This window comes from Mauremys reevesii, linkage group 13 (genome assembly GCF_016161935.1).
Source record: "Mauremys reevesii isolate NIE-2019 linkage group 13, ASM1616193v1, whole genome shotgun sequence".
Lineage (NCBI taxonomy): Eukaryota > Metazoa > Chordata > Testudines > Geoemydidae > Mauremys > Mauremys reevesii.
Window position 1 is genome coordinate 42,814,145 of NC_052635.1, and position 22,813 is coordinate 42,836,957.

General features: G+C 42.8%; 2 protein-coding genes and 1 long non-coding RNA gene across 8 annotated transcripts in view; 2 read left to right on the plus strand and 1 right to left on the minus strand.

The window, feature by feature from the left end:
• Positions 1-5,289, plus strand: part of COL9A3 (collagen type IX alpha 3 chain) — a 67,235-nt gene extending 61,946 nt beyond the window's left edge. The window contains exons 30-32 of the mRNA XM_039497660.1: positions 235-417; positions 4,024-4,101; positions 5,082-5,289. Of these exons, the coding sequence (XP_039353594.1) occupies positions 235-417; positions 4,024-4,101; positions 5,082-5,275 (455 nt within the window). The 3' untranslated portion in view covers positions 5,276-5,289. The remainder of the gene's footprint in view (positions 1-234; positions 418-4,023; positions 4,102-5,081) is intronic.
• Positions 5,290-5,325: 36 nt separating this feature from the next.
• TCFL5 (transcription factor like 5) lies at positions 5,326-20,088 on the minus strand. Of its 6 annotated transcripts, none has more exons than XM_039499320.1 (7): positions 20,026-20,088; positions 18,504-19,241; positions 17,374-17,560; positions 16,601-16,763; positions 14,923-15,166; positions 11,096-11,237; positions 5,326-7,162 (listed from the first exon to the last, which is right to left on the minus strand). In XM_039499320.1, exons 2-7 carry the CDS (start codon positions 19,223-19,225, stop codon positions 7,040-7,042), a joined length of 1,581 nt encoding a protein of 526 aa, XP_039355254.1. In that variant the 5' UTR covers positions 19,226-19,241; positions 20,026-20,088; the 3' UTR covers positions 5,326-7,039. The 6 variants fall into 6 exon arrangements, with proteins under 6 accessions (XP_039355254.1, XP_039355258.1, XP_039355256.1 ...); XM_039499324.1 differs by having other exon boundaries at positions 18,504-19,234; positions 20,026-20,051; XM_039499322.1 differs by lacking the exon at positions 20,026-20,088 and adding an exon at positions 19,663-20,009.
• On the plus strand, positions 20,085-22,703 carry LOC120381180. The gene is made up of 3 exons (XR_005587963.1): positions 20,085-20,173; positions 21,056-21,124; positions 22,221-22,703. It is a non-coding gene; the product is annotated as an uncharacterized LOC120381180 (long non-coding RNA).
• The last annotated feature ends 110 nt before the right edge of the window (positions 22,704-22,813 follow it).

Consider the following 22,813-nt stretch of genomic DNA (forward strand, 5'->3'; position numbering starts at 1 on the left):
ACCATTTTTTGTCATCTTATCAAAATGCATTCACCTGATGCAGCTCAAGGCGTCTCTGGTTGTGGGTTACCAGGACAGATTCTAGCTTCAGAAATCCAGAGCCTATAATCTTCTCCTTTGATTGGATACACTTTGATGGCAAGTGTCACATACCAGAAAAAGGTTTTCAAACTTCAGACACAGGCACAAGGCAAAAGAACTTACTTTTGGTTTTGTTATATTTTTTTTCCTCAGAACAAATTGCACAGTTAGCTGCTAATTTGAGAAGGCCCTTGGCTCCTGGACTGATGGGTCGACCTGGCCCAGCGGGTCCCCCAGGTCCACCTGGGACAATGGGAAGTGTTGGTCATCCCGGTGCTCGCGGTCCACCTGGATATAGAGGGCCGACAGGAGAACTTGGAGACCCTGGTCCCAGAGGTGAGTAAGATGAAATCAGCAGCAGCATAATGAACCTGCTCCTGCTCCCTTTGAAATCATTGAGAAAACTTCTTCTAACTTCAGTGGTGCAGGAACAGGTCCTTGGGAGGTTAGAGTGGGGAAAGGGGTCAGGATTTTCTGTATTACAGTGCACTCCGTTTATAAGAATCGCTGATATATGAATCAACTGCATATAGTGATCAAAACCACCGGAACGAAATGACTCCTATACTAAATCCTCCACTTGTAAGAATCAACCACTTATAAGAATCCAATAATCTGGGACAGCTATGCACTGTACTGTAGTATATACTGCAGCATGTGCAACTGCTGAAGCTCCAGGCATTAACAGGCACCTATTGTTTAGTTAACAAAGTAAATCCTCACCACTGTGATATACTTGGGTATAATGAGGAATGAGGCTTGTCTTGGGGATTTATGACCACTGTCTCCCTGAACTCCTCCCAGTATTTCCCCCTCCTGTTCCTGTGCCATCGTTCATGCCATTGCATTTGTCTGCAATAGCTTCCTCAGTAGTACAGTAGAACTTCAGAGTTATGAACACCAGAGTTACGCACTGACAGGTCAACCACACACCTCATTTGGAACCAGAAGTACGCAATCAGGCAGCAGCACAGACAAAAAAAAACCCAAAACAAATACAGTACAGTACTGTGTTAAACATAAACTTTCCTTGTGCTGCTAGTGTGAGAATCATCCAGCCATGATGGCCAGTGCAAGTCTGCAGAGTGGTTCACTACAGCACTGTGGTCTGCCCGTGTTGGGGGATGGATTTTGTTTTGCAAATCCACAAAAACCCAATCACCTGGGTTTTGAGGAGAAATCCAGAATTTTACCCATAAATAGCAAACTTTTAGGACAAAAGACCTTTAGCACCAACCTAACTACCATTGCAAAGTGATATATACCTTTAGGGCTAAATATAACTGTGTGTTTCTTGGAAGCAAGTGTGTTTGTTTGGTTTTTTCCTTAAACAGAATTAAGATGGCAAGTTAGGACAAAGTTAGGTGGGGGTGGGGGAAGGAGGACAAAGGCAGAGTATGCTGCATCTCAAGGCTACTTAGGCCTGAGCCTACAGACCTTACTCACATAAGCAAATGCTGCAAGATTGGGACTTTATCGTTAGCTATTTACACGTTACAATTAATGTTCAAACATTGCAAATTGGTAACAGTTGCTGAAAACAAATCCAGCATTCGAAGATTTTAAAACTCTTAAATGTAATGTATAGATCTTCTGTGATACATGAGATAAAACACTAGAGGGCAGCACACTAAAGGACTTGGTTCTGCAGAAATTTAACTTTTGCTTCTGGGAAGCCACTAGTAAATGTCTCCTAGGGTTGCCAGCTTTCTAATCACACAAAACCGAACGCCCTTGTCCCGCCCATTCTCTGAGGCCCTGCCCCCGCTCACTCCATTCCCCCCCCCCTCCCCGTCGCTCGATCTCCCCTACCTTCTAGGGCAGGGGGTCGGCAACCTTTCAGAAGTGGTGTGCTGCTGAGTCTTCATTGATTCACTCTAATTTAAGGTTTCGCGTGCCAGTCATACATTTTAACGTTTTTAGAAGGTCTCTTTCTATAAGTCTATAATATATAACTAAACTATTGTTGTATGTAAAGTAAATAAGGTTTTTAAAATGTTTAAGAAGCTTCATTTAAAATTAAATTAAAATGCAGAGCCCCCTGGACTGGTGGCTAGGACCCGGGCAGTGTGAGTGCCACTGAAAATCAGCTCACATGCCGCCTTCGGCACCCATGCCATAGGTGGCCTACCCCTGCTCTAGGGTGACCAGATGTCCTGATTTTATAGGGACAGTCCCAATTTTAGGGTCTTTTTCTTATATAGGCTCCTATTACCCCCACCCCCACTCCTGTCCTGATTTTTCACACTTGCTGTCTGGTCACCCTACTAGTACCCTCATTCACTTTCACCAGGCTGGGGCAGGAGGTTGGGGGGCGGGAGGGCTCCAGCTGGGGGTGTGGGCTCTTGGGTGGGGCTGGGGATGAGGGTTTTGGGAGTGTGGGTGGGGGCTCAGAGCTGGGGCAGGGGGTTGGGAAGTGCGAGGGGGTGCGGGCTTTGGCGGGGGTGCAGGTTCTGGGATGAGGCTGGGGATGAGGGATTTGGGGTACAGGGGCCCTCAGGGCTGGGGTTGGGGGTGTGGGCTTTGGGAGGGAGTTTGGGTGTGGGAGGGGGCTTAAGGCTGGGGCAGGGGATTGTGGTGCAGGAAGGGGTGAAGAGTGTTGGCTCTGGGAGGGAGTTAGTATGCAGGAGGGGGTTCCGACCTGGGATTTGGGGTGTAGGGTGGCTCCCAGAAGCGGCCAGCATGTCCAGCTCCTAGGTGGAGGGGCCAGGGGACTCTGCGCACTGCCCACAGGGGCCACCCCACAGATCCCATTGGCTGCAGTTCCCAGCCAATGGGAGCTGCAGAGACGGTGTGCCGGGCAGGGGCAGGAGCCCCCGTGGCTGCCCCTGGGCCTAATAGCCAGAGAAGCCGGACACTTCCAGGAGCTGTGCCGAGCCTGGGCAGGCAGGGAGCCTGCCTTAACCCTGCTGTGCCGCCGACCAGACTTTTAGCAGCCTAGTCAGCATCACCACTAGGATCCCTTTTCAACCAGACATCTGGCAACCCTACTCTCATTATGATGTAATTTTGGAATGTACACAGATATGACCATTATAATTTAATAGGTTTCATACACATGCAGCTATACCAGCGGTCCCCAAACTTTTTACCTTGCCCAACCCATCTCTGCCCCCCTAGAGCCAAGGCTGAGAGGGGGTGTCGTGGACAGGGATAAGGGGGTCGAGGCTGGAGCCACAGCTGGGGCAGGAGGCAGAGGCTGGGCTGAGAGCAGCAGCCGGGGCCCTGGGTGCAGGGCCAGCAGCTGGGGCACTGAGCATGGAGCCCAAAGCACAGTGCCCCTGGCGTGGGGCCAGGAGAGGAGCTGGGTGACACTCTCTCCCCGTCGGGGCTAGTAGCAATGCCCTCCTGAATGTTCCTCCACGCCCCACAGTTTGGGGACCTCTGAGCTATACTAATTAGGGTAGTTGATTATTGCTGCCAAATTTATGAACTTTGGACCAGATTTTCAAAGGTAGTTAGGCTCCTAAAGATGCAGGTGCCTAATTAGATTTTCAGATGTGTCTAGGCCCTAACTCCCAGTGATTTAAATGAAAGTTAGACATCTTGTTGCTTTTGGAAATCCCATTTAGGTGCCTAAACACCTTTGAAAATCTGGCCCTTTATCCTTAATATAAAATGATGGACAATTGTAAAGAGATCTGATAGGCTAATGAAAGTTCCAGTAGTGAGAGTATGTGATTTTAAAATGCAGCCAATTATAATGAAAGTATAACTTTTTTAAATAAAAAATGAAAGTAGTAAATTCCAAGAAATGCAGAAACCGCAAAATGTGCACACCAGGGGCCCAAATCTGGCAATTGGATCCATGCAGGTAGCTTCTTAGCACTAAGTTTTGCATTACCCTTTATGGTGACAGGATTTTCCCCTCCACATATGAGGGCTAACTTGGCTGTCTCTGTAAATTATTATTTAAATTTAAATGCCTTTACATCATTACAGGTGATACAGGTGAAAAGGGAGACAAAGGAGGCACTGGCATAGGTATTGATGGGCCTGATGGAGATCAAGGACTTCAAGGTAAGCTGATGCAGTATTTAGTATGACTGGAAAGTACCCAAATGACAGCAATAGGGACTGGACCTGTTTATTCAGGAATATACTTTTATTTTTATGATAAATCTCCTCCCAGATAGACCTTTTCATAGTATAATTAAGACGATGTATTTTACGGGGACATTTTTACTGCAGCTACAAATTCAGTAGAGGGACACAAGGGGAAGATTTCCCAAATGGCAAAAGAGAGTTGTTTTGTGCTTAACTCTTTGATTTGTGCCTTTGGGGATCAACCCACATGAATCCTATTATTTCACCTTCAACTGATAGCAGGTACAAAACTAGAAGCCAAGCTGAGGATCCTCTAAGACTTTAGACTGAGATGTACAAAGGACCTAAAGAAATTAGGTGTTCGAATCCCATTAAAATTCAATGGAGTTTGGACACCTAATTCTCTTAGGCTTTTTTTAAAATCCCAGCCTGACACATTTTTTGAACATCAGGGAGGCAACAATCACTATAGGCTAGGATAAAGGCTATTCAGACAAAGCGCATGTGGTTTGCACTATGTCTGAATTTCTTTCTCTCTACAGTTACCATGCTAATCTGGGTTATGTGGTAGTAGAGAGATGACTCACTCAGAAGCCAGTTTTGAAATGGTCAGCCACAGCAAAGTATGGTAGTCCCCAAAACAAGCAGACATATATGTAGGAACAACTATGAATTGGCAAACTTCCGCTGTCAGCTATACCAGTGTAAATCCAAAGTAATTCCACTAAATCCAGTTCAGTTATTCCAGGGTTAAACCATTATAACAGAGCAGAATTTAGCCTGTGGTTCAAACCATTACCCTATTTACTACAGATATCCTATACTTCAGAGAGCCATAATACAGCACTAGATATAACCCTCTTACAGCTTACAGATACCTAATATTTTAAATTTTACATGCAAATAAAAGCCAGGATTTCACCCTAAACCATTTTTCTTTTCTCTTCTTTAAGGTCCACCAGGTGTAACTGGAATTAGTAAAGATGGTCGAGATGGTGCTCATGGTGAACCCGGTCAGCCAGGTGATCCTGGTTTACCTGGTGCAATAGGGGCTCAGGGAACTCCAGGAATCTGTGATACGTCAGCCTGCATGGGTGCTGTTGGAGGAGGATCCAAAAAATCTTCAGCACTAAAAGTGGAGAAGTGACTGAATATTTAAGTAAACAGTGAATTGTATGAAAAGAGTCAGAATCCTCCTAGTGATAAATGGACAAATATTCCTTTTATTAAAATGAATAAATGGAGACTTTGACACAGTAATTCAGTTCCATGACACAGGAAAGCATCAGACAAAAACCTTTACTAAAAAGATGCTTAAAATTGCTTCCCCACCCTCACCCCTTATTTTCCAGAATTTTTACTGCAAATCAGTCTCACTTTCCCTTCCTCCCCAGTTTGTTGAAGAGACCTACAGGAGGAAGTGCTGCTCCTTTTACTGTCATCTCCCTAACTGTACAAAAGCTTGTGGCTATTTTGCATAAAGGCTTGAGTCTATGCTCACTGAATTCAGTAGTGATTCAGGCACTAATTGAACATCATTGACCATGTATATTTGTTGTCCACCATGAATTATTAGACTGTACCTCAAACATTTGCCATGGCTAGTAAATGTTAAACCCTTTGCACTCTTGAAATCTAACTCTGCAAAGGGTGTAATGTATATATTATAATTTACAGGGGAGAGTTTTTGTATATTTCCATGTTATAATAAAGGATATTCAATAACAGCATCTTCACACCCTCTACTTCAGCTATTTGCACAGAATTTGTGAAAAAAATCCCAAGTCAGAAAGGATGCTCTTCTCAACACCAGCCAAAATTACTGTATGAACTATTGTAAAAATAAAAGGAGATTTTTTTTAACCTTTTTTTGTGATGTTGTAACTGTCATTATACACATCAAAGCTTGTTCTACTAAATCCCATCTTCCCCCAATTGTTTTTATTAGAATTATTTAGAAATAAATTGTTGCAAAATTGTGAATATCCGTGATTTAAAACAGTATTTATTTTGGGGTGACTTTTTTTTGTACTATAAAACCTGTCAGCATCATCTGTTTTAAGAAATTAATAAAGCCACTTTTTCAGTTCATAAAATATACTATTTCTGTCCTGAACATTGCATCTTATTAACAAGTAGAGACATTTCTACTCTTTTAATATGAAAATATTTTGTGCACTTAAATAATTCACCGTTTACAATATACCACTTTTGGACTAAAGCAACAATACAGGAAAATTGTTGGATAGTTTGTGCAAGAAGTATTTAAAATACTACTGTATTTTAAAAGCAATGCCAATATAGCATTGTATGATTCTTTAGTCCTATGGGGATGTACGGTTCAATATGAACTTCAAATTTGAATTCCAATGCATATAATATTGTTTGTAAGATGTGTACTTATTATACAAGCACTAACCAATTTAATTTTCTCACTGTTTCAGTTGTGAAATGGGCACTATAATGGCATCTTTATTTATTTATTTATTTTACATTTAACAGGCATGTACATTCATGACTGACTAAATACAACAGGACAGGTTGATGGTCTATAACAATTTCTAACTATATTGTATCAAGTTAAAATGGATTTTGGTAGCTATTGGGGGAAAAAATATTTAGTGGCTGTCATGACATTTTCTTGTTGCTTCTGGTCCCAAAGCTCTCTAAGAGGACACTGATCAATTAATATTGTTGGTAATTCATTTATCTTTCCATTTTGAATAAAGAATGTTTTCTTTACTGTTCTATTTATGTATTTTTACAAATTATATTTTGCAAGTCACTCTTGGATCCTTCAATTTCAAATTAGTCACAGGAGATGAAGTCCAGTATGTGGACATAAAATAATTGCTATGGAACATCATTAGGTATCAATACTTTCCATAAAACGCTGGGTATTTAGTTCAAATTACTTGATCTCCATTGCTGTGGTATTCTGTATGTTTTCCTGCATTGGACATGTTACTAATGAGTCAGCTCTTGTTAGTTTTAGTCTCCTGCCTGTTTTACCACAGAACACCGTCTCAAATTCCTAAAACCAGAAATACAAAGTAATTATTATCATGCTTAATGCAATACATAAGTAAATTATTATTAAACTACTAAGTGGCGGGCAAATCCTGCAACTGGTAAACCGTCGAGGGAATGATGGTCCAGTGGTTAGGGTGCTAGCCTGTGCCATGAGAGACCTGGTTTCAATGTCCTGCTCTGCCTCAGACTGTCTGATTGACCCCGGGCAAGTCACTCCTCAAAGGTACCTAAGCAGAGTTAAGTGCCTAAATATCTTTGAGGATCTGGGCCTTAGCCTCTCTGTGCCTCAGTTCCCCATCTGTAAAACTGGGATAATAGGGTTTCACTACCTCACACGCATGCTGGGAGGCTAAATACATTAACAATTATGAGGTGTTTAGAAAACAATTGAATTGGGCAGAAAAAATTTGCCTGCTACTACTGACTAAATACTGTAGGAGCCCCTTCCAGCTAATGTGACCTTTTATAACCCCAACAGTTCTGATAGTGAATGTTTGCAATTGTGCCTCCAGCATACCTGCATCCCCCAAACCCATTTTCATAGTAGAGCATAAGGAACCCCTGCAATGTAGTATTAAATGAACATAGATCTCTGTTGGCTCCCAGCATAGTGCTCCCTTCTGCTGTGGAATCTTGTTGGTTTTGCTGCAATCAGAACCTGCCACAACTATTAGGGAAGGATAGAATTTGTTCCTCCATTTATGTGAACTTTTGTGTGTCAAATCAGTTAGCATTTTAGGAGAAAATTCTACTTTCAACTGGTCACATACAGCCCGTTAGTCAATGGATACTGCTTGTATATAGCTGAAGGCAGAACTTTTATTTTTGACTACATTTCTGCAATTTAAAGCTTAATTTTATGACAAATTGGGCAGCTTTTTCAGTGGACAAAACTTTGTGGACACAAATGCTCCAACCCCAAAGACTTCTGCATACGAATGCTAGTCTTCATAGTGTCTGCCCTAAGGTGTCATTTTGAAAAGAGACTAGGGAATAAATTAGTTCTTGAAGTGCTGTACGCCGCCACCACCTCCCAGGAGGGACCATATACTAAAAAGGCCACTGAAGGCTACTGCTACATGGCCATTGTGCATGGGTGTCAAAATCACCTTGGCCGTCATTACTGGATAACATCATATGCATACAGAAAGATTTTATATATATATATATATATATATGAGGGCTGTCAAGCAATTAAAAAATTAATAATATATAATCTGTTAATAATAGAATACCATTTATTTAAATATTTTTGGATGTTTTCTACATTTTCAAATATATTGATTTCAATTACAACACAGGATACAAAGTGTACAGTGCTCACTTTATATTTATTTTTTATTACAAGTATTTGCACTGTAAAAAAAAAGTATTTTTCAATTCACCTAATACAAGTACTGCAGTGCAATCTCTTTATCATGAAAGTTGCACTTAAAAATGTAGAATTATGTAAAAAAAAGTGCATTGAAAAATTAAACAATGTAAAATTTTAGAGCCTGCAAGTCCACTCAGTCCTGCTTCTTGTTCAACCAATTGCTCAGACAAGCCAGTTTGTTTACATTTGCAGGAGATAATGCTGCCCGCTTCTGGTTTACAATGTTACCTGACATTGAGACCAGATGGTCTCATGGCACCACGCTGCAGGTGTTCTCATGGCACCATGTTATAAGCTATTTATGTGCCACATGCGCTAAAGATTGATATGTCCCTTCATGCTTCAACCACCATTCCAGGGGACATGCGTCCATGTACAGAGCCATCCGTACCCATACACAAAGTACGCAACTGCGTAGGGCAGCAGGAAATTTGGGGCACCTGCAGCTGTGTGCTGTTCCAGCCCCTGCTCTGCCCCTCCCACTCCACCCCTTCCCCAAAGCCTCTGCCCCCCCACCCAGCCTCTGCCCACACATGCTCCACCTCAGCCCCGCCCCACTCCACTGCTTCCACAAAGCCCTCACCCCTGCCCTGCCTCTGCTCTGCCCCAGCCCCAGCCCCCACTCCTCTGAGGACTGCAGCAGGGGGCAGGCCTGCACTCACCAGCAGCGGGAAGTGCAGCGATCCAGCCCCAGCCACGCCATCGGTGAATGCTGGGGCGGGGGTTGGGCCTCCAAGGCTGGGAGCCAGGGGAACAGAGTGGAACAGGCTGGGGCTGAGTTGCTCCACTTCCCGCTGCCTCATGAGTGCGGGGGCAGGGGGGGAATGCGGACCTGACCCTGTACTCACTGGGCAGCAGGAAGTGGCACAACCCAGCCCCAACCTGCTCCGCTCCGCAACCTTGTTCTGTGGGGGTGGTTGCCCCCTACCCCTCCAAGCTTGCTCCTGCCCCGCCCCCCCCCGCGGAGGACTGGGGCCAGCCCCCCGCCACGGAGGCCTGCTCCCCCCACAAGGAGGCTGCATAGGGCACCAGAAGGGCTAGGGACAGCCATCCATGCTGATGATGGTCTTTGCTCACTAACAATCCAAAGCAGCACGGACCCATGTATGTTCATTTTCATTAGATGCCACCAGCAGAAGGTTGATTTTCTTTTTTGGTGGTTTGGATTCTGTAGTTTCCGCATTGGAGTGTTGCTCTTTTAAGACTTCTGAACCTATGCTGCACACCTTGTCCCTCTCAGATTTTGGCAGGCACTTCAGAGTCTTAAACCTTGGGTCGAGTGCTGTAGCTATCTTTAGAAATCTCACATTGGTACCTTCTTTGCATTTTGTCAGATCTGCAGTGAAAGTGTTCTTAAAATGAACAACATGTGCTGGGTCATCATCCGAGACTGCTATAACATGAAATGTATGGCAGAAAGCGGGCAAAACTCCCCCAAGGAGTTCAATCACAAATTTAATTAACGCATTATTTTTTTTATGAGTGTCATCATCATGGAAGCATGTCCTCTGGAATGGTGGCCATAGCATGAAGGGGCATACGAATGTTTAGCGTATCTGGCATGTAAATACCGTCCAATGCCGGCTAGAAAAGTGCCATGCAAATGCCTGTTCTCACTTTCAGGTGACATTGCAAACAAGAAGCAGGCAGCATTATCGCCTGTAAATGTAAACAAACTTGTTTGTTTTAGCGATTGGCTGAACAAGAAGTAGGACTGAGTGGACTTGAAGTTTTTACATTGTTCTGTTTTTTGAGTGCAGTTATGTAACAAAAAAAATCTACATTTGTAAGTTGCACTTTCATTATAAAGAGATTGCACTACAGTACTTGTATGAGGTGAGCTGAAAAATACTATTTATTTAATCATTTTTACAGTGCAACTGTTTGTAATAAAAAAATAATATTCACTTTGATTTCAATTACAACACCAAATATAATATATACGAAAATGTAGAAAAATATCCAAAATATTTAATAAATTTCAATTGGTATTCTAGTTTAACAGTGTGATTAAAACTGCAATTAAGCGTGATTAATTTTTTTGAGTTAATCACATGAGTTAACTGCGCTTCATCGACAGCCCTAATTAATGAACTCTAATAAAATAAAGTACAAGACAAATAAATTCACTTATAAAACCAGAGAAATTAGACTAGGAAGCAGAAGATGGAATGGGAAAAACAGCTCAGAGTGAGCAGGATAGATATGGATAAAAAGTGGAATGTTTAGAAAAGGCTTCAAACCTACAGCCTGTTCTGGTTCCCCTAATTTCCGAGTGTGGCTCTAATGGACCAAATCAAACTTTACTTAGCTTGTGAGATCTGATGCAACACAGACTATGAGCTCAATTGAAACCATTCTAGTAATACCTATTAAAAGAACATCCAGTTCATTGACTTTGTATCCTTCAGCCACGTTTTTTAAGAGACAAAGTAAATGTCCAACACAAGTGTTTCATGAGTCTTTCGTGATGCACTATAGATTTAGTTAAAATGTTTAACCATTTTAAGATCATTATTAGAAAAATTTAAAAAGCTGGATTGTATGAGATTTATTAACCTTTTTCAGGGAATCCCCGTGCCTTTCCTGAATATATTTCAAAAATGCTGTTGTCCACTGTAATGTTGTTGCCTTATCAGTATCAGCAGTGCAGAATGGAACCAGAAGATTCAATTCATCACAACAAATCCGGATTCTGCGCCTACAGTCAATGCAAAATAATAATTTCTAGCAGCCAGTTAACGGACATAGATATATGCTTGTATAGCTGTTTGATATTTGTTTTGCATTTTGAGAGGACCAACACTGGATAGGTATGACTAGGAATAAACACAAATTTTTAGACGCTTCACCAAAGGTAGCCCAGGTCAATGTAAATTACATTGCTTTGTGCCAGCTAATTTGCCTACATTCCAAAGAGTTGCAGTCACCCCAAGACAATTTTGCCAGTGCAACCCTTTGTCCGAGTTTTTATTGGCGAGAGAAGAGGATACCAGCTTTAGTTTTTAGCCAGGGCGTGACAGACCAACCCCTAGCAGAGGCTTTAAGTTCTGAGGGTTTGTGCTGAATCACTGCACGATGGGAAGAATCCATTGAGGCCTAACACATGGGCGCTAAACTTTAGACACAAATTTTAATAGTTCTTAGCTGCTTGTATTTTTGCTTTTGTGGTCATTGTTTAACATTTACAGTGCAATAGTGTCTAAAGACCACATCAGGTTGAGCCCTATTGTGCTTGGCACTGTACAAATATATAATAATAAATGCCAATCCCTGCCCAAAGATCTTTCAGTTTATGGCTGCTCTACAGTATTAGCAATCACTCATTTCAATATTATTCATTTCTACTAGCATAAGTCTTTCTTAAAACTGCCTTTAAGACACAAAAAGCTTGTATCAAATTAGGAGCTATACGCAGTTATACCCTGTGCAAAAGACATGGATTTAGGAGTGAAAAGCAAATGACATTTTTTTCCATGGTGTTCAATTGTGCCGTTAGCATTGTGAGTTGGCACAGAACCCTGGGAGTGGTGGGAAGGTGACTGAAAGCCACCTCTTTGCTTGCCTGATCCTGAAGCTGGCTGAGAACTGAAATGCCCCCGCTGTAATTTAGAGCAGCCTACAGGCTAAATTATATCAGAGTAGTTCTCAATAGACCACTCTGCTAGCTGAGGCTCACCGGAGCACATTATGTCTGGACCTGGCACGTCATGTCCAATGAGGTGGGAGAGTAGGTGGAGTCAAGTCAACTATGTCAGCTTTATTTATAATTTATTGTATTAGTCTTAGAATAATTCTAACTATATTTCAATCACAATTAGAAAACATTTTATTTTCATTTCCACTAATCAGCTGCAAAAGAGAGAGACAGTTAATTAATTTACAGAAAGTGACAGTTACTTTGAAATCACTAAATTCTCAGAATGGAGAGGGGTAACTAGTGGTGTTCCCCAAGGGTCAGTCCTAGGACCAATCCTATTCAATTTATTCATAAATTATCTGGAGAAAGGAGTAAACAATGAGGTGGCAAAATTTGCAGATGATACTAAACTACTCAAGATAGTTAAGACCAAAGCAGACTGTGAAGAACTTCAGAAAGATCTCACAAAACTAAGTGACTGGCCAACAAAATGGCAAATGAAATTTAATGTGGATAAATGTAAAGTAATGCACATTGGAAAAAATAACCCCAACTATACATACAATATGATGGGGGCTAATTTAGCTACGAGTAAGGAAAAAGGTCTTGGAGTCATCGTGGATAGTTCTCTGAAGATGTCCACGCAGTGTGCAGAGGCGGTCAAAAAAGCAAACAGGATGTTAGGAATCATTGAAAAGGGGATAGAGAATAAGACTGAGAATATATTATTGCCCTTATATAAATCCATGGTATGCCCACATCTTGAATACTGTGTACAGATGTGGTCTCCTCACCTCAAAAAAGATATTCTAGCACTAGAAAAGGTTCAGAAAAGGGCAACTAAAATGATTAGGGGTTTGGAGAGGGTCCCATATGAGGAAAGGTTAAAGAGGCTAGGACTCTTCAGCTTGGAAAAGAGAAGACTAAGGGGGGATATGATAGAGGTATATAAAATCATGAGTGATGTTGAGAAAGTGGATAAGGAAAAGTTATTTACTTATTCCCATAATACAAGAACTAGGGGTCACCAAATGAAATTAATAGGCAGCAGGTTTAAAACAAATAAAAGGAAGTTCTTCTTCACGCAGTGCACAGTCAACTTGTGGAACTCCTTACCTGAGGATGTTGTGAAGGCTAGGACTATAACAATGTTTAAAAGGGAACTGGATAAATTCATGGTGGCTAAGTCCATAAATGGCTATTAGCCAGGATGGGTAATAATGGTGTTCCTAGCCTCTGTTTGTCAGAGGATGGAGATGGATGGCAGGAGAGAGATCACTTGATCATTGCCTGTTAGGTTCACTCCCTCTGGGGCACCTGGCATTGGCCACTGTCGGTAGACAGATACTGGGCTAGATGGACCCAGTACAGCCGTTCTTATGTTCTTAAGTTCTCACCTATGTACCTGAAGTTTGCATACTTCCTGTGTTGTTATAAAATAGCCATGTTTTGAAAGAATCTGTTAAAGCATTTTGGTGTATCTTATATTATTAGAGAGTCAATAATAATTTTTAAAAAAAACCTAAACCAGTTTTATTTGCCTTCAGCAGACACCCACTCCCTTTTCTACATGAGAACCCGGGTGGATAAAATTCAATTTTTTTTTTTAATTTAAAAAAAATCTGATTTTTTTTGACAAATGCTTTTTGAGGAAAAAAACCTATCTGAAGATAGTTTGAATTAAGATACATTATAGCTCAAAGATATCTCATCATGGAATATGAATTATAAATTCTAATTCTATAGTATGAGACAATATATTCATGTAATGTTTAACAAAAGTTTTGTAAATGAGTTCCAATAGTTCTTGGATTAGGGACCCAATCTTATGGGGTTCCAGGGAATTCTGTATAGATTATTTAGGTTAATCTTTCTATCTACCCAATGGGACTCAGTGCCAAGTCTAGAAGATACCATCAGAGATAATTAGTTTTGCAGTTCTCAAACTGTGGATTTGTGTCTCCAGAGATAACATGCTTGTTAACAGCAAAAATGTTTTAAAATAAATAAATAAATAATGAGTAGAGGCAGAGGTGAAAGTAAGCTGGTACGACATAATGGCAAGAGCCAGTACACCGCCGACTGTACTGGCTTCCCCAGGCCAGCAATTTATAGAGCCTGGGGCTCCTGGCAGCGGCTGGAGCCCCGAGCCCTTTAAATTGCCACCAGAGCCCCACTGCTGGAACCCCCGGGTAGTGGAGGCAGCCAGGAGCCCTGGGGCTTGGGCAGTGATTTAAAGGGCCCATGGCTCCCAGCAGTGGCGGGCCCTTTAATTCGCTGCCAGAGCCCCGGGGTAGCAGTGACAGCCAGGAGCCCCCAGGCTCCGTCGGCAATTTAAAGGGCCCGGGACTCTGCTGTAGTAGCAGTGGCCAGAAGCCCCTGGCCCTTTAAATTACTGCCAGAGCCCCGGGCCACTGCTGCTACCCCGGGGCTCTATCAGGGCCGGGGGACTTAAAGGCCCCGCCCCCCTACTCAGGACTGTGGCCTACCAGTAAGTCCTATACATTACTTTCACCCCTGTATAGAGGTGAGAAATAACAGACCTCAATCCTATTGTCCCTCTGCAAATTTGTATACACAGAGTTAATCCCTTACCACCCTGATGAGAATGCCACATTCCCCAGCTGACGAAGTAAGCAAAGCATGTTCAATAATCTATTTTAAATGATATAATTAGTATACTGTAGTTAATTTATGCTTTAAGAATTTATTTTTGTGGAACTCTTCACAGAGCCATGGAAATTACCTTCTGTCTCTTTCCATGCGGTTATGTCTCTCCCGGCGCTGAGAGATTCCTCCCTGAGTTCCACTCTGTGCCTGCATACTTGAATTTACCTGTGTTGACTGCCAAGTACCTTGTGCAGATGCAGTATTTTGGCTATCACATATATTTTGAATTTCACTAAGAGGTTTGCGGTCTACATTTGCATCCAACTGGCGTATTCTGCTGCGACTTCTTTTGTTTATTGCTTGTTTACATAAAGCTTCTTCTTTGCAAAACAAGGGGAAAAAGCAGTACTTTATTTTTGATTCTCCCACTCTATCATTATTTAATAAATATTAAGCTTCACTGAAACTTTATGATTTTGTAAGTTTTCATTTTGATGGACTAATCCGCAACTAATATAAAAAAGTTAGACCTCTGTAATTGTGACTCTTCTTATTTTCAAATGCGTTCATACTGAACTCAAGTTCATCTGAAAATTAAGTTCCTAATTCTACTAAAGCACTTTGAAAATATAAAGTGCTGTAAATACGAAATTCACATTTTCAAGATAATTACTGCTGCACTACTAAATGTAAACTAGTGTTGAGGCAATCAACTTTTTCATCCTACTATTCAAAGGAAAAAATGTCAATCAATAAATGAGCAATATCAAGTTAATAATTAAGGATCAAATGCTCCCATAAAGGGGAACTTCCTGTATATGGGTCATAGGTCTCAGTGAATTTCAGCTTGTGATATTTCCTCCTAATTATTCCCTGCTGCATTAGCACAACTATTGTCACTATGTGGGGCAGGAGACAGAGAGAGAGTACCATCACATGCACAGATTTTCCAGGATGCCCTGCAGATCTGTCCAGCTGGGGAGGGCAGGGGCAGCCACCCAGAGGCCCGGGCCTGACAAACTGCTGTATGAGACTGACTAGACTTCAAAGAGAAACTGCTGAGCTTCAGTTCATCTGCAAATTTGATACCATGAGCTCAGGATTAAACAAAGACTATGAATGGCAAAAGCAGTTTCTCCTCCCTTGGTGTTCACACCTCAACTGCTAGAAGAGGGTCTCATCCTCCCTGATTGAACTAAACTCGTTATCTCTAGCCTGACTCTTGCTTGCATATTTATACCTGCCTCTGGAAATTTCCACTACATACATCCGACGAAGTGGGTATTCACCCACGAAAGCTCATGCTCCTTATAGTGTGTTAGTCTATAAGGTGCCACAGGACTCTTTGCAGCTTTTACAGATCCCGACTTACAGGCTACCCCTCTGATACTTGACATTTTTATAGGAGCCCTGCTGCCATGGCTTGCCCTGTTCTCACTGCTCTGAAATCCCCCGATGCCCCTCAGGTGGAGACTTACTACAAGGGGAGAACCTGAAGAATGATAATTCAGGTTTTGAAATTCCCCTGGATGTGCTGGCGCACTGATAGTTTTGGCTCGCTCATAAAGTGGCTTGCCACACCAGCACTTAGGGGCAAACACTATAGTCAGAAACCAGCAAGGATGTTGATCATTTCTGAAAGTCTGTCAAATATCTACTGATTCTGTAGATTATTTGTAGAGTTCAAATTGCATATATGGAACCAGTAAAAGCACATTCATCCTTGAAAACAAACTGACTAAGTAAGTCAGAAGAAATATAATTTGAGGTTGAGTGGCACAGAAAGCAAAGTGAGCAGAAGCTAAATCATTTACCTCCTACTTTAATCCAAACTTGTTCAGGTAAAGCTTTATTCCTAGTGCCTACTGTTTGTTTAGTGGATTCAATTTCCTGATGATAACAGAAAGAGAATGTTCTAGGTAATCCAAGGTCTTGATGTTTGGCAGCTTCCAGAATAGTACATGATGTGCCAGAGTTCTGAAAAGGAAATTAGGGAGTGTTAAGTGAAAAGAGGAGGATAATACTTTTGATATGTATTTTAATGTTAGTCCCATCCTATGAGTTGTATTGATAAATCAAATGCCAATTGTGATCTTTTTTCAGTACCACAGTAATGTGATTTTAACATCCAGACCATTTGTGTAGTTTTATTGTACCTCTGGCAGTTTCTGTGTGCCAGTTTTGGTTATTATTCTTGGCTTGTAGTAACTGAGAAAATGAATTTCATGTGTTTTTGTCAAAAGAAAATGGAAAGAAGGAACCAAGAGACAACTCTACTTGCTAACCACCTACTTGCAGGTAGCTATGTCTTTGTGAAGGAAACTGATGTAGCAGTGAATTGAGTGACTTAAACAAAAGTACCTTCCTGGAAAGAAATCTAATAGACTGTTGGTCCTGACAGTTGGGTACAAATTCATGTAAGAGATATAAGGACTTAATCAAAAAACTCTATAAAATAACTTTGAATCTGATCAATTAAAATGAAATTGTATTTTAGTTAAATCTTGCAGAATTTTTACAAATTTAGATTACCGTTAAAGTTGCAAAGAAGAAGGCTACAAATAGTAATAGAAAACATAAAATCTACCTGTGTTTGTGAAGGGTTAGCACTTCCAGAAGTAGAACAGGCATTCATAGTAAATAATGGATATGTGAACTGTAAAGCAGTAGCTGCAGCAGCAGTCTTATTTTTCACTAATGTAGTACATTTATTCTGCTGCTGGTGAAGAGGCACACCCATTAGTTCTGCTGGTTGACGAATAAGTGTTACTAAACTACAAAAAAAAAAACAAAAAAACAAGACCAGTTACTTGAAAATGATCTACTCTTCTAGTGACAATAACTAAAAAAAAAAATCATTTCAATTTACTTTAAATACACATTACCACTAAGGGCCAACTGTTTACCTCACTGACTTCAATGGCAAAAAGGATCTGTTTAATAAATTATTTTATTCTGTACAGTGAAATTACACTGTTGGACTTCATAAAAGTAATTTCCTTCAGCTCTCTAAGTTTGAAACTGAAAAAGTACATATTGTGGTGTAATAAACACAGGCTCAGTAACAAAAATATTCAAATAAGTGGCAGTGTGTGCAAGTCTGAGGTTCATATCTTGCTACAAGCGGATTTGTGCAGACAAGCTTTTACATTACAACACTAACCAGAGTCCTCTGATTAGTCTGTGTGAAATCTGCATTACTTTTTGCAAAATAAGAAGGATGCAACATAGAATCATAGAATATCGGGGTTGGAAGGGACCTCAGGAGGTCATCTAGGCCAACCCCCTGCTCAAAGCAGGACCAATCCCAGACCCTTAAGTGGCCCCCTCAAGAACTGAACTCACAACCCTGGGTTTAGCAGGCAAATGATCAAACCAAACATCGAAATAAAGCTCTGGTTTCTATATTTTGCTTACCTTTGATATTGATGTAAAAAATAAAGTTGAAAATTAATTAATTTACACAACTATATTACGTATTGTATTCATAACTGACCAAGTTCAGACCTAGTGTAAGTAAGCACCATTTGAAGTTAATGGGAATTGGGCCCCCACTTCCTCAAGATCTTAATTTTGTGCCAAAGCACACAGCTAGTTATTTTGAGTATTAAAAACATTGCACTGTTCATATGTTTGAATCTGCCTAAATTAATACTGAAGTACATGAAAATATATTATTTAACAGTAAACTTTAAACTAAAGTTAATGACAACACACTTGTTAAGAGTCACTCCAGAGTCTTGTGGCTCTTGACATCTGGGATTTTCTGTCTGGATGCTGTTGAATCTGTCTTCCAAACGAACACGAACTGCAGATTTAGATCTAGGCTCAGGAGCTGGTGCTGAATTTTCAACAAGTACAGTTTCTTTATTTGTCCCACCAAAATTTTCACCATGTTTAACTCTTACTATACTGTGCCCTGTGACTTCTACAGAGCTGCTATTAGGTGTTTTATCTACTTCATTAGAAGGGAGATTAGATTCACTAAGTAGCATCATTCTGAGCTCTTGAAAGTCAATGTGCCCCAGACATTGGTTTGAACCCATTAAATTGCTGTCAGAAGACAGACCTGACTGACAGATAACTGGGTAAACTGACTGGTTCCCAGAGTATGATGGATAGCCAGCTTGATTGGTGTTCACTGAGGACTGGTGCTGAGGTTGATCTGCAGGATTACTAGCTGAGAAGAAAGCAGAATTGAGCCTAGCTTCCATTTCGCCTTCGTTTGCTTGTGCCTCCATGTGTGAACAGAGTATGTGCTGAAGCTGGGTGTACTCTATTTCCGTCATTTCCACCAGGTTGAGGTCTGTGGTGGTGAAGCTTAGGTTTTGCTCACCAAAGGAGCTGTCAGTTGGGACTTCAGGTCCAGCAGGAGCAGGATCCGGAACACCAGCAACTGTCTGCGGACTGGAGGTCTGTTTTGGAGTTGATCCTGACATGGCTTCAAACTAGAAACTGAATCAATCACTAATAAATCCTTCAACAACAAAGTGTGCTTCCAGCAAATGCTATCATAACCACTCCCTCAAAAAAAAAAAACAAAAAAACCCCCGCAAATGAAGTACTCCCCTGTAACAACTCCAAGAGAGCAATGAACCATCACCCTGTAAAAAAAATGAGTCATCCAACCCAAGATGGAGAGTACAACCCCTCCCCCAGTCAATAATACTTCTTCAGAAGAGGGGACATCACATCCCGCCTGGCGATCCCCCACAAAGGAGTGTATAGCCCCACCCCCAGTATGGTCCCCTCCAAAAAGAGAAGGAATAACTCACCAGAAACACCACCTCCAAAACAGGGTGTAATCTCCCAATACCACCCCCTCAGAATGGAGGCTAGGGCCCCCAATAATGTCCCCAGAGAAGGCACTACCCACCCAATGATGCTGTCAAGTAGAGGAGGGGAGGGCTCTGCCCCTGACGATAATGGATCCCACCCACCCCCCAAAATGGAGGGGGTGGTCAGCACCTCCCAAAAACAGTAACACCAAGCAGGGGGGAGGGGTAAATTCAGCCCATCCCACTAACACCCCAAAATAGGGTGGGGGAGGGGGTAAACTCGGCCCAGCGCAGCCTGCCCCCTCCCTAGTGTTCAGTGAGGCGCAACTGTACCCCCCTCCCCTCAAAGGCCTGCCCCACAGGTGCGGCCAGGTGCGAAGTCTGCCTAGCAACAGGCACGAGGAGGAGGGGGGGAGTCTGCGAAGTACAGTTCCGCCTGGGGGGGGGGGTGGACCGCCTACCCGTGCGCGTGCGCCGCCGCTTTTTAACCGCCGCGAGCCTTCCTTCCTCCCCGCGCCCGCCACGCGCACCCCAGTGACCGAGGGAGGCTCGCGCGCGGGCGCCACCCGCTGCGCCCTCGCCTCGCGCCGTAACTGCAGACGCTGCCGGGTGAGATTCCCGCCGAAGTCGGATTAATGGTCACGTGCCCGCCCCGGCATGGGCGCACGAGCCAAGGGCAAAGAAAACCGCTGCGCACGCGTCGTCGTCATCATTCATTGGAGCGGCCGGGCGGGGCTGCGCCTCCCTCCTTCGCTGTACCCGCAAACCGCCCCTCCGGAACACACCACACCCCGTTCCCCTTAACAGCCCCAGGGCAGCTTCTCCCAGGCCTGTCAGAAACACCCCCGCCCCACACACTAGGGTGACCAGATGGCCCGATGTTATAGGGACAGTCCTGATTTTTGGGTCTTTTTCTTACATAGGCTCCTATTACCACCCCCCCACTCCCGATTTTTCACACTTGTCTGGTCACCCTACACCACCCCACACACACACACCACCCCGAACTACCTCCCCTCCCCAACCCACCTCAGGGACCATCTCCCCACCTTACACCCCCCTATGTGCAGTATCTTCACCCCTCACCCCACCTACAGCTGGCCTTGGTGTTTTCCATAAAAAATGAAACTTTTAACCCTAAACATTGCTGGATCATCTCTCCCCCCCCCCCCACACACACACAGAAATACCCCCTACACACTCACCTTGAGACCATCTCCCCTCCCCCATTCCCCCAGGAACCCCCCCCCCCACTCTTCATTCTTGGCAGACAGTTACACTCACTCAGTCCTCCCCATAAACTCCCCCCTTCCCCAACTCTTCCCATAAGCACCCCCACACCATTTCCCTCTCCCTCCTAGACATTTCCCTTCAAGGAATCCTACCCACAGAGTATCAGCCTGGAAGGGAGAACAAGGCTCTTCTGTGCCCAGCTCTGCCACTGTCCAGCTGTATGACCTTACTCAAGTCATTCCTATCTTCTCCCCACAGGAACAAGGGAAATAAATCCAAAGAACAGAAACAGGAGAGAGGGAGATGTAGTAAGATGGCCGTGGATGGGTATGCTGCATAAACATACAGAGAAACTACCCCAGCGCAATCAAGATATCACAGAACTTGGTCTGGGAAGAAATGCCAAGGCCAACTTTTGCTCTGGGGTAGAATGGCCTAAATGCAAAATAACTCAGATGAAGGCAATAGAGTTTATGCAGGTTTAAACTCTTGCAACTAGGATGGAGCAAATTTTGTTCTTTAATTATGGAGGAATTGGTCCAATTAGGAAGAAGTTATATCTACACAGCACAATGTCAAGACTGAGTAGGCAGGATATTCAAAAGCATTAAGTGATCGAGAAGCCCAAATCACATTGACTTTCAATAAGATTTGTGCTCCTAAAGTCACTAAAAATCTTTTCAAAATCATGCCAAATACCTTTGTGTGAGATCTAAAGATCTTTGAGGATGCTGTCCTGTCACATAACAAATGGGTTACCTAGTACTGGTCACTCTGAGCTCAACAACCCAATTTATTTCCTCTGCATAAGCAGCATTACTCTTGTAATTTTTCTTCTGGGAAAGAGCAGGGTCGCTCCCTCTCTATCCCACTGCCACAGCCCCCGAGCTGGGAAGGAGGGGGGGGGTCTCTCCCCTGCCACAGCAGCCACAGAGCTGAGGCTGGGAAGGAAGGCCATCTCTCCCCGGCAACCGCAGCCCTGGAGTTGGGGAGTCACCTTTCTCTGGCCTCTGCAGCCCTGCACATCCCAAATTCCCCCCACCCCCTTTTCTCATCCCACTGCAGCCTCCCACCTGCCCCCTATTCTCCCCAAGACCACCACCTCGCTGTATGTGTGTCTTTTCCAGGGTCCAGGCACCTAATTAGTGGAGCCACACCTGCACAGCTCCACTAATTAGGTGGGTGGCCCTTCATTCTCTTGTGTGCAGCCACCCAGGCACACATCTCAGAGGGAACTATCTGCGGACCACCTGAATGGAGCTTGCGGACCACTGGACCAGTTTGAGATATTTTTCTGCCTCAGTACAACGGATTGGACTAGATGACCTATTGAGGTCCCTTCCAGTCCTACACTTATATGATAAAAACTCAGTGTTGTTTTTAGAGTTTATCTGAATCAAGCTAAAAGTTATCATTCTTTCAGGCCCTGATTTTGAAATCTAGACAGCTTATCTTGCAGCAGAATTCAAGTCTGGCTCATCACAGAGTGAACACGGCTATGCTTATGAAATGGAACCACCACCAATTTTGTCAATGCCGCTGATGCCGTTTCCTGGCTACTGGCTCTATGTAAGTACAGACCTACTAGGCCCTAGCTTGACCAAATCCCAGCATGAACATTTGCAGGAGCCTATTTGACATTACTATGGAGACCACGATCCTAGCACACAAGAAGCACAGAAGTCCCTTGTAGAGTCACTCCACCTGCTTCCAAATCACAGAAGGCGTTCTTCATGAATGGGATGAATTTTCCCCCTTCCATCTCTGCAAAGGCTGAGAGCAGGGGAGCTGTTTATTGAAGAAATTTCTCATTAGTTCTGCTGATGTATGCACTGCAAATGACAACCTCATAACAAAAAAAATCTGGACCACCCTAGAAAATGTTTTTGAATGACTAATTTTAAAAAAATCATAAACAAGCAAAATAAAGATCTTACTTGTCTTTCAGAACCATTACAGTTAATGTCAGTTGTTAAATAAATTGTTTTGTTTTGAAAGCACCATCCTTGTTCAGAA